At 24.9% G+C, this 13,263-nt stretch overlaps 1 protein-coding gene across 2 annotated transcripts in view; it reads right to left on the bottom strand.

Moving 5' to 3' along the window:
- The window catches only part of LOC132929375 (uncharacterized), a 208,479-nt gene that overhangs the window by 33,302 nt on the left and 161,914 nt on the right, over positions 1–13,263 (bottom strand). For both annotated transcript variants that reach the window (XM_060994694.1, XM_060994695.1), the window contains exon 3: positions 8,158–8,324. In XM_060994694.1, coding sequence (XP_060850677.1) covers positions 8,158–8,324 — 167 coding nt within the window. The remainder of the gene's footprint in view (positions 1–8,157; positions 8,325–13,263) is intronic.

The following is a 13,263-nucleotide window of genomic DNA, read 5'->3' as shown; positions in this document are numbered from 1 at the left end:
CCCCAAACAATTTTTGATATTTTGTTATATTTGAAATAAAAAATAAAATAATAGTAAATACCAAATGTTTATACCATAATTTTCTATATATGTCAATATATGTCAATATATATATATATATATATGTAGTTTTCAAAATATTTTGATTCTTTTTGAATTATTTTTAGTTTATTCAATTAACGAGCTTGAAAATGTAATAAAAGATTTGTTATTAGTTGTTATCTAAAAATATTAAAGGCATAATTGTTTTTATAACAATTTTAATTTCAAATTTTTACAAAATTCGTTAAAATGACTAAAGGTTTTTCATAAGTAGTTTTAATACTCAAACCAAAATAGACATTTGATTTTCGAATTTAAAAAAATGATATAGTATAATATCTAATGATTTATTAGAACGAATTATTATGATTTTAGTTATTGTTTTTTAAATAAAAATATTATTTGCGTTAATTTAAAACTTTTAACGTGTCTTATTATACATCTATACGTTATATTTTGTTCACACAATGACGTTTTTAAATGCTCTATGTTATCGTCAAAAAGTAATTGAATTTACCGTTAAAATAAATATCACTTTAATATCAATATAAATTACTATGAAATATTCTTAAAAAATATAGGCTGACAGACTGACATTGCTCAGATTTGTTTCTTGTTTCAATTATTTATCATTGAATTTAAATCCAACACAATATATATTATAGTGCATTACTTATATTATAAATTTATAATTGTCAATTAACAATTATTCGTCGGATTAAAATTCTTGAAAATTTAATATAAGATCCCACTTAAGTTGTTCTTTAGTCTGTATAAAAATTATAAATAATGCATGGACGCAATTTCTTTTTATATGCATTTGAAGTTTAAATTTTATAAAGTTCTTCAAAATCATGATAATTTATGATTACGAGTATTTCGTAATAAAACATGTGTATAAGTTCAATTTGTATGGCTAGCTATGATATACAATTTTTATACAATTTTTCCCATAAGTAGTTTAAACCGGAACTATATTATCTAAAAAATATACAAATAAAATTGTTTATATATATATTTCTAGTTTCAATTTGGACGAAACTACGTATTTTAACGATGAATAACGATGTTAATTACTTTGTTATAATTCAAAAACAAAATTTATGGGGACATAAAACTTATATATAAATATATAATTCAGATTTTATTTTACGCCATGAAATGTTCAAAATATGTAGATTAATTGCAATGTATTACCTATTTATATTATGAAGTCTCTATTTACATTGTTTTACTACCGTATTTACAATGAGATATTAGTTCAAAAGTTAATGACAATAATAGAATATTATATAAATATATACTCTACTCGTATTATTATACTATTTAAATACTAACATTATAATAACCGCGATGTTTTCGGAAAAAATTAAATCAACCTAATGTAATACTAAAAATAATATTTAAATGATAATAACTGATTCAAAAAACACATCATACTTGTGAATGTTGGCTAGAAGAATGTCTTCGCTCAGAGTTGTTTTTTGTATGCATTTATAAATAATTTAATTTAACATACCTATATGAGCTACTTGACACCTAATGTACAGTAGAGCGGTACCACACTTGCCTATATTTTTTTATGTTTATTCATTTTATTATTATAATTTATACGTACGCTAAAAATATTTTTTCAAATATTCAATAATTAGGTAATTTGTTTATTTTATCAAAAACATTATGTGTTAAGCGCATTTTATCAGTCAACGTGCAGTCATTAGAAACTATTTGTAGTAAACAATTAAAAAAAAAAAAATTATTAAAAATAGGTAACTTGTAAGTTCAAAAGCAAACTTACTTCTTTAACACTGCAGCAAATCTTAAGTCCAGGACTTAAATTATTTGATCGACTTAATATCGTATTAAATAAACGGGTTATATATTGATAATCATTATATCTGATGTTAAGAATAAATGTTCTTGTGTAAAGAATAGGTTAATAATAAATTTGAAAGTGTCTTAAAATTTATATTTGACACGTTCCAGACTTAAACCAATAAATCAGTTTCAAGTTCTAGAACTTTGGTAAGATTTTAAGCATAAAATCGCGTTTGCTTTAAACTGAAATACATTATATAAGTCATCGGTATAAACTATATAGTAATATAATGTGGCTTGGTCCAAGGAAGCCCAAGGCCACATTTGAAAGAATTTGACATTATTTGATCAATGTCATTACTTGATATTTGATTATTATGTTACTATTGTGTTAAAATGGCAAACGTCGTCTCTGATGCAGTATGTCAAAATAATTACATACATCGGCCATTTAAAAATTGATCGATAGAAGTATATCTGCAGTATATAATATATTATGGGCCTATTTCACATTGTCCAATTATTAGATATTATAATATAATATTTAGATTTAAAAGGTCAATGTAAAAATAAAACTTATACTTTTGCTGATTTTGCAAAATATATACATTTCATTTGATTTATAACAAGTCAGAGAAATTCTTAAAAATAAATTAAATATTTTATAGAGGAAATTATTAATTTTGGTAAATACTTTATTACGATTGGCAAACTACGTAAGAATTCATTCTGTGTCACTGGTTTTTTATTATTAATTTTTTTATATTATTTCTATTTTATTTTACAGTTCATGGCATATCAACAGGAAATGAGATAAAAATTGCAGAGGAAGAAAATAAAAAGGTGGAAAAGTAACTTCGACAACAGTGTTCATGTGAAATACAAAGCTAATGAACCCAATATTTTGGAAATGTGAAGTCGTACGACGTGCGAAATGCAATTTATATATATATATATATATATTATTATTATTAAATGTGTATAGATGTATATCGAACATCTATATATTTATTTGTTACTATAACAACCGGACTGAAGATGTAGAATTGAAAAATACAGTAAAGTTGTTTATTATATAGTTTTATATAGGTAAAAAAAAAAAAAAAAATAATACAAATTACGTATATATTTTGTTACTTTATTTTACCCGATAAGACTGGAAGTTAAGTATTACTACCAACATTGCAAAAAATGAAATGATAAATAATCTGGGTGATCGATGAGGTAAAAATTAAACATAAGCTAATAAGCTTACAATTATTGTTTGTGGGCATTTAATGTAGCCTCGTTATTTAAAATTTTAAAGTTTGTAAAAAATTATAATTTTTTTTATACAATTTACAGTTTGGATTTTTGAACTCTTGACATTAATTTTACAATGTATATAATTTGTTTTAAACTATACAAAAAACTTTACAAACAATAAATTAGATTTTTTAAACACGATTTGTCATTTTTGGCATTTATGTATGTAATTATATTATAAGCTTATTCGTATTATATATGCTCATGCTCATCTATAATAAATATTATGCATTTCAAAAATAATTTAAAGTAATGATTTATATCACTGCATTTAAATTTAAAATTATTGTACATTACTGGCTTGTGCCAAAATAAGACTGTATTTCGTTCCTCCCCGTTGTATACAAATACTGCGAAGACGAATGAAATATTGAGAGAAAAAATAGAAGTGGTATGATGAATTTACATTTTTTTTTATTTTGAAATTGAAATCGGGATTTATACCATACATATCATGGCGGGAGGGCGTAAGAATATAATATATTTGATCAAAAACGATACTCATAAATCGAATAAGTTGACAAGCGAGAGTACTCATGTTTAAGTATTTTTGCTCGTTTCCACGTACATGTCATATTAAAATAGTCTAGTTATATAATAGATTTGTACACACATACGCTAATCTATTATAACATAATATTTGTTTACGTTTTGAAAACCTGTTATAATAATAACGTTGAGCGTTCACGAACATTTTTAATAATAATAACAATAAAAACAAATGCCAATTTCCTGTTTCATCGGTAAGGTACGTCTTGTTAACATTATACACATTCAAATAAAATACAAACCACCTAATATTTTTGATCTTTTATTTCGTCAAATAAGCTTAATGTTTTTATATGCTTTGAGTGATTAAATATAATGTTCGTTCAAATAAAGACGGTGTAAAATTTCCATTTTCGTGGTCAGAATAATAATCGTAATAATGTCTTGGGTATAATATTGGAATATTTCCTAGAAGAATACAAATAGAATGAATACCTAACAAGAAAAGGCATTTTTTTTATTTTATCAAGTTTTTTTTATCGGGTTCAAACCGACATATCCATTCAACAATTTGGTTCCGATTGTTGATTCATTAAATGTGTTCACTATATATTTTAAAATGATGATTGTATTACCCCATAAAATAGCAACCACGCTTTATTGAATTATCTACTTTTGCGGCCAGCCCCACATATATGATTACTAGCAGACTGTAAAACTATAATGTTATTTTGGTAAAACTTGTACATAAACAATATACTATTATGTTACGTATAATACATTTCAAACATGGTCCTCATCTGTTTATTGACCTGCTTTATCTATACATTTAAATATTTGTTTTAGAACAAATAAATATAATTATCTGTATATTATAAATCGTATTGTGTCACATATTGCTTCCTATGAATTTTTTTTTTTTAAGTAATTGCTCTAATTGCCCTCTATTTTAGGTAATTGAACCTTTTTTTTTTTTTGCTAGAATTGAACCTGATAGATAAATTAGCCAATTTATAGTTTGAATATTATTTGATTAAATCTCAAATAATGATTTTCTTTTTTTTGAATTTAAAAACATTAAATTTATGAAACCAAACGGCACACAGCATGAGAATTAATCCAGGAAAATATAAATCCAACCTTATATTAAAAAAAAAATAATAATTATAAATTAAATACTAAGTCAATATAAAGTGATGATGTAATAAAAATAATAATTCATTAGACTTATGCTGGCTAATAATACACACATTTTATATGGATTTAAGAATAATGAATAAATAGGTCTGTAGTCAATAGCAAGGTAAATAATCAGCAAAAATGTAATATTTTGATAAAAATACTTCATAATAATCTGTATAAAAACTGAATATAATAGTAAATAATTATACCTAATATTATGCAGACTAATAGTAGAAAAAATAACAATATTTTTGAACTACCAAAAAAACCGATATAATACACAATGCAATTATATTTATTTATAATATAGGTTTGCTATGAGAGTGAATTTGATTAAAAAATATTATTTACTTAGATTTGAGAGATAATTTTGTGCGGATATATAATTAAATGCTTAAAGCTATTTTTCATTTTTTACCGCAGTAATTACACCATGTTCAAGTGGGAATGTCCCGTTTAAAAATCTTGAATTTATTGTATACACATTACTGGGAGATTACACGTTTTTGACCGCTAATTTTTCGTTTACACAAAAATATTTACATTATTACACATGTTGTCTACAAAAAAATATTTATCTTATTAAACTATCTATTAAACTTTTTTTTATTTTATTTTTTCAAATCATTTTATAAAAACTAAAATAATTTTTACCAATTATAAAAGAACACAAATTGTTTATATAAAAATGTTTATTGATATCTATCATCTTTAAACTTATTATTTATTAATATTTATAGTATTATAATACATGTCTTATATTTTGTTTATGTGTTAGTTGCATAAATATATATATCATATGCCATTTTAACACATAAACAGTGAATGGACAGAACTATTTTTTTTAAATATAATATTCTTTATAATACATTGATATTAAGTCTGTACATACCGTGATAACATTATAACCACGAAACGGGTTCTCGAGATAACACCGAGTGATAAATAATATTCATAGCATTCAACTATAACCTGATTAAATACTTGGCCGTTTGATTTTAAAAATAAACAAAGTGGCTTCCATATTACCTATAAGCCACAGTTTTATACATAAAGCGAGTATAACATAATATTAAAAATAGTTCTGCCCGTTAAAGGTTTAATATCATAAATTAATTTTAAAATAATATTCAAGCAACATGTGTTATTTTACTCGAAATAAAATATTTCAGTTTTCAAGAAAAGGTGTAAAAAAATCAAAATGGTAAATATTTTTTTTGTAAACAATATGTGTGATAATGTGTATAGATACGGTGAATATTATTCTGTGAGTAACAAATGCATGGTGAAAGACTGTGTAATTTCGCTTTAATGTGTATTCGGCAAAATCAAGACTTTTGAGTGGAATATTTCTACATGTGTATATTGCTACACACGTTATAAATTTAAAGTTATCATAAATATAAACTTTATAATATTATCGACATAACGGGTAAGTTTGAAACGTCATCGTTTTAGTATAATGATACATACCTCTATTGACGTATATATTTTTGAATGAGCTTTGTTATCAATTAATTTCTGAATAATAATAATTACATCAACAACAATAAAGTGAGATTAAACTCGGAGTTTGAGTTTCCATAGTATTTCTTAGTAAACGATCAATGTATAATACCATAATACTACTGTATAAGTTAGATTTCTTGTCTTAACAATTGTAGTATTAAAGATAATATAATGTTGTATACACAACACATTAAATGATTTGTTTACTTTAAAGCGAAGCAAAGTTTTTTTAAGGTAATAAAAATAATATGTTTAATAATATATTATATATTATTATTATTTATTGGTTTGTAAAAATAAAAAATAATATTAGTAATGATAATAAGCATCTAAAATTAATATTTTTTGATTGACAACATAATAACTAACATCGTTATTTTTTCTTTAAATATCCAATTTCGCCAGAATTAAAACTTAAAATGTCTATTAAAAAAGTTTATTTATTTTTGACATTTTTAAAATACTGTAAGACCAACTTATGAAGAATCTTGAATCAATTGTTCAAAATTAAGATATCTAAATTGAAAATTCATAAAATAATTTGAAAATGTTTATGATAACTATTGATAACTTTCTAATTTGACCACCATTGTAACAATTAGATCCAATTTTTTAACCAAAACTATTCACAAAGTTGAAGATTGAAGCATTTTTACCGCTTCAAAAGAATGATATACTTATATATATATATATATATATATATATATATACAAATAAAATAAAAATATGTACATCATTATAAAACCTAACAATTATCGTTTCGTTTAGATTCAAAAAAATTTAAAAACATATATAATATACTTGCGCATTTAGCATTTGTGCACAAAAAAATTATTCCATTTTAATAATATAATGCCTAGGTATAATTATTTATGATATGCTGGGAGCCTGGATATGAAAATCTACACATTGTTTTTCCAATGCTTACCTACATATTATTTAAGTAGGTAAGTACTCAATCCATTACATTTTAAAATATCTATTTTTATTACTTACATAACCTAAGTGGTACCATAAGTGGTAGTATTTAAAAATTATGTTTTTTATAAATTAATTTCTTACAATATCATTGCAACTTAAAATTATAAAGAACTTGTTATTAGAAAAAATTTCATTAAAATAAATGTTTTAATTTTTCTTATTTCCGGGAACAATCACGTAACCGTCTGGGAATTCCAGGGAACGTTCTTGGAAATTTCTGGAAGTGCCAATCTTAGATGTAGTACATTATAATAACAAATTATTTCCATACAAAATTTGTTCAAAGTATTTCATATTACATATTACAGTTTCATTAGGTTTTCATTCTTTCTTATTTGGAATTTTTTCCTTTAGCTGCCTTGAATTTTTACTTGTCGCTATGTCCGGAAGAAACATGATTTATGACTAGGAAAGATTTTATACTAAATATTTTCTTTCTTTGCTTCATAATATACGCGGGAATAGTTTACATTCCCTTTTTTTTTTAAAAGAAAATTAAACGAATAATTTTTTATGTAAGAATTTTTACATATATCTCAATTATTTTATTAAATTATTTTTGATACAGTAAAAAACATATTGAGAATTAGACGATTTATTTAATAATTTTGATTTATTTTTCGGTGTTCATACTAGGTATGGTTAAAATATTATGAAAATATTAAATTCGTTTACTTTTTCTCATATACCTACACTGTAACGCTTCTTACGTTTCTCAATATCTCAATCAATATAGCTGATTATCACTATTATTATATTTTTCAATCCAATATCTTTGAAGTTAGAATTTCTTTAAAATGTGAAAATATAAAGGAAATTCATTAAACTTACCCTCTCATCTGAGGTATGAGTAATTGACTTGTGTGTTTGCATGTATCCACGCATCCTCTTCGTAACTTTCGGATCTTTTCTCTGGTTTCCGGGGAATCTCGAGCAGTACCGATGTGCACGAGTAGTTCCCGAAACTGAGCCACTTGGCTATTGATTTCGACCACCAACTGTAAGTAGAAAAATTAGAAAAATTTAGTTTTTTGAAATGTATTTTGTTGTACGCTTATTATTTTATGGCTGTGGAGCTGTGGATGTGTGTGGTGTAATTAAGTTAAAGTTATAATCAAATAATGCAATACAAGATACAACGGATATGATAATAGAATATTATTTCATATAATTTATAGAATTCGTTAAAGTAATTTAAAACGAGAAACGTTTGATAAGTGATATTTTTTTAAAGTATTTTTAAAAATTCCGAAAATCAGATTTTGGATCACCTTGTATATGATATGTGTAGGTAGCTACTTTTAATTTTCAATAAAAAAGTAATTTTTGTTTTAATGATTCATTTAAAAATTATAAAAAATGTATACTGGGACAATGATGCTGTTTTGTTTAGAATGTTTGAACATAAACAAATTCTTGAAAGTCACGATGTCCAACTTTTCAAGAGTCGTGATATCCAACTTTTCAAGTAATGATAAGTAAATAATAATTATTTTTTACGGTAGGTTATAGCGAAATAAACAAAGCTGGAGGCCTGTTGTCTTATTATTTTGGTTTGTACAAACAAAAGGGAATAAATAGTAACTATAGACATACTTCAAAAACATAATTTTATTTATACTTTAGGTATAAAATAACATTTCTTAATATGTTTTTTAAATATATGAACGCAGGTTGATGACGACTTTACTTAAGTAAAACTTTCAAGTTTTTATTTAATCATTGAATATGTAAAATCGTAAAAAAATTTAATAGGGGTAACTGTATTTAAATTTAAAAAATGTTTATTGTGTTATTGCTTATCATTATAATATTAATAAAAAAAATTCATAGTACGTAACTAAAATATAATATTTATATTCCAATATGCTATGTGCATTGCATAATATTATGTCAATAACATTTTACGACATCTGTAAGATATAATATTTTCATTTTTCAATAAATGTATTGTTATGATAACGAATTGTATTTTTAAATTAATTTAACTAATTTTGCAATTTGTATGCCAACTATGAGATGTCTGCATAATATCAGTTTTATACACACTCAGATTATAGTTGATGGTTTTTTTATAAGCTGAATTATTCAAAATACATTACCCGATCGTAATTTATTATATTATGCGACTATGAAGTGCCTATGACCTAATCGAAAATGTATACATTTCGATCAAATCGATTTTTTTTTGTAATCGGTGTTTAGTTGTTTGCAAACTGAACAAAAATATGCTACTGGTCTAAAAACTATTATTATGATATACATTTTTAGTATTGTTACTATATAAATTTGTATGCAATTTAGCCAAGTCAGTGGTATGTCTGTTTGAACAATACTACTTTTGTTAATATTAACACAACCGTGCGTCTATGATGTACATTTACGGAATAATAATAAAAATACGAATTATATAAATAAAATAAAACGTTTTTGTTTCCACTTATATATAATATTAACTTGAACATAAAAATGAAATGAGTAGATTTTGTGAAAATCAAAATCAAAATATATTGTTTATAGATCACTATTGAATACATATTTGCAAGTATTCATATATTATTACAATGTAGGTGAAATTTCTTTTCCACTTAGAGATGTCTTAAAATAAAATTTCAAACTTGTATGATCAACTCAACGTCGCCCAATAGTCAATACACTAATATATTTACAAGTGGAATAAACAATTCAATCTTTTTTTTCTTCTTTTTCTCCTTCTTTAAGGCCTTTGAAGACCACCTAATTTCACAGAAAGTTTCCTATTCTTCTTTATCAATTGATTTTTCTTCCCAACAATAGAATACAATATTATAGTAATAATTATATGCGATGATAGTATGATGACATAGTTGGCGATGAGTGCAATATTGTTAAATGCATTGAATGAAATCAATTGTTTTATAATAGTGTTTTAGTGTTCCAAACTTCCAAGTATGAATATATTTACACTAATACATTATTATGTGCTTGTAAAAGGCATTTTAAATCTTAAAATTCAAAAATGGTGGAGATTATTTAAGAACTTATTGTAATCTCCACCATTTTTTCGACTTAACATTTGAATGACCCTGTGTATAGATAGACAACGATATATCAAATACACAGAGTTGAGTTATCTTATTAAATAAATGAGTATATTCTAGTATTCTACTTAGCATTAATCTGACAGTGAAAAATCTTTATTAATTTACTTACATTTGGATTGATTAAGCACTAAATATTATGTTCACTTTTATTTTCAAGTTTAATTTTAAAACATTTTTTCCATTTCCATTTTAATTTTTAATCTGTTTATGACTTATTTACTTTATAGTTTTAAGTTGATTAATTTTGTTTAAACAAAATATACTCTCAAAATACATCCATTAGTCGATTTATTTATTTTAATAACCTAATTTTTTTACGACAGAGACATCAAACAAGTCGTAAATATCGATATATATAATTTGGTTAGAGATATATTTGGTTAAAATTTGTTGAAGTTAAATTAAAAAAATTGAATTTGTTCGTATTTTATTAAAAAAACATGACCTTTTAATTTGTAGAACTAATTTAATCAGTGATTGTGTACGAACTAACATCAAAAAGTTTAGTATACTTTAAAAATGCATATCTAAATAAAAAAATGTAATTTTTATTTGTAAAGACGAGTCAATTTTACTAATCACTAAATGAAACAAGTGTAAAATAATTTGATAAAATATAGTGTCAAATATTATAAAAATTCTCACAAATTCGATAAAACAATAGTAACAAAAAAAAAAAAAAAATCGATTAGAAAACAAATGATGTGACAGAAACAATAAACTACTAGAGTGAGACATATTGATTGCGTGGATTATCAGAGAAAAAAAGGTTTCTTTGAAATCAACTTTTTCGCCGTCAAATTGGGTCTGTTCAAGACCGGTAAACATTCTTAGATTGCACTAGCAGGATGCATAAATGAAATACATGTAAACGTGAAAAAGATCATCCGTGACATTTATATGTAAAAGCTACACGTTTTAAAGTTAAACATAACCGTAAATAAGTTTATTTAACGCGTGTAAGTATTATATTGTTTCATAATTAGAATCGTTTATTCTGCACTCGTTTATTTATTTTTATTTTTTATTTATTTTTTTCTACTTGTTTACACAACAAAGATAATAAAACGGATATATACGAATTATGTTACGGTCAGAAGATAAGTAAACCGAATCATATATTTAATCTACAATTGTACATATATATATAGAACATGTACATTAGAGTTGGCGGCTGATAAAATAACAGCGAGTTGAAAAGCGAATTCGCAAATGGTCGGAGGGATTGAAGTAATTTCATTGTACCGCGTGGTGTGTGTTTGACGGCCACCTGGAAACGACTATTCCCCGACCAGCCTCGGTGTATAACTCTGCTTACAATATTGTCAATGAGAAACCCTTTTCAGTCTTATTGGAATTGATTGTTGTCCCGTGACCTAGCTTTTTTTTCGTCACATTCCGCAACACGAATTTACGGACAACGTGGAAATAACTTTCAAATAATAACAATCTAAACGCATATGACGTATTTGCAGGTGTATTGTGATATTGCGGACGGCGAGTGATTTTACATTTTCGTAGGGGATGTTATTATTTAAACCGTACTCTTAGAAAAAGAAAAAAAAATCACTTAAACATTTTTCATCGATTTGTTGGGACTTTTAAAAGTTATCCATCGCTTTTTATCTAAACATAAAATTACCCCCAAAAATAATGCGATGTTTTGTCTGGTATTTTTTACTCGAATCGAACTCGTTTTTGCAGTGCGGCGCACAGTATAAATGTAAAGATACGGATAAAATACGAGTACATAGATAGAGCCCTAGACAGAGTACATACACAAAAAAGAAGAAGATATATTATAGGTTGTGTAAGACCACATGCTTCTCGTCTTCTGTAAAACAAAATATTTAAAATCCATTATAACTGTTTGTTATTATTATTATTATTTTTTTTTTTTTGAGTGGGGGAGGAGAAGGAATAGTAGGTTACACTATATTTTTCACCGACGAAGATTTAGCGAATTTTTTCTATTGGACTGTCGGAGCAGGCGAGTAATTTTGAAAATTGCTCTATATTAAAACATAAAAACGCTGTTATGTTAACTATTTGTTTACCAATTTCAAGTCAAAAATCCAATGTGATAAATACAAGTACGAGTATATGAAAAGTAATTGACACAATATAAGTAAAGTAATTACACAAATATTCTAATAAAGAATTTGAAATTTTTAAACTATACGTAGCTGTAGAAAGGTGTAACCGTAACCGACTTAAATTGTTAAATCTTTATTTTTTTGACGCCAAAGTTATACATTTCATACATTTTAATTACGATATTTTGTAAATCGATAGCTTGATAATTTTTACCATACGAAATATAAGTCCAAGGATATGGTAGCGCTCGCCATGCCATTTTCCATCAAATATATTATGTACTACAATCATGCTGGAATAAATTGCGGAAGTCTGACGGCAAACTGTCTAAACGCAAAATACGAAATTATGATCATTCACATAATAGGTATAATATATTAACAAAATACATTCATTATCACTTTCAATCAATATTTATTATTATCTAAATTTCAGTAGTGTTTTATTAAAAAATCTACATATTTTCTACTGTGTATACTTTATGTTTACTATGTTAAAATAATCGCTCTATTGTATAAGGTTAGGAACAAAATTGAATATTCTGAGACTGTTTCAATTAAAGTTTAAATTTTTAATAACGTACCAACACAAACAATGATCACCGCAGGTTAAGGTAACTATAATAATAGTGCGGTAATGACGAGACATAATAACGATTGATATTAATTATTATTTATGCGTAGAACCAGGAACAATTCTAACGAGCGCTTTACTAAATGTGTGGGTACGTTATGTTTGCAATATATACCTACGATAC

Source organism: Rhopalosiphum padi, chromosome 4 (genome assembly GCF_020882245.1).
Source record: "Rhopalosiphum padi isolate XX-2018 chromosome 4, ASM2088224v1, whole genome shotgun sequence".
NCBI classification, from domain to species: domain Eukaryota; kingdom Metazoa; phylum Arthropoda; class Insecta; order Hemiptera; family Aphididae; genus Rhopalosiphum; species Rhopalosiphum padi.
Note: the sequence above shows the minus strand (reverse complement) of the source record. Positions and strands in the feature narration are given on the sequence as shown.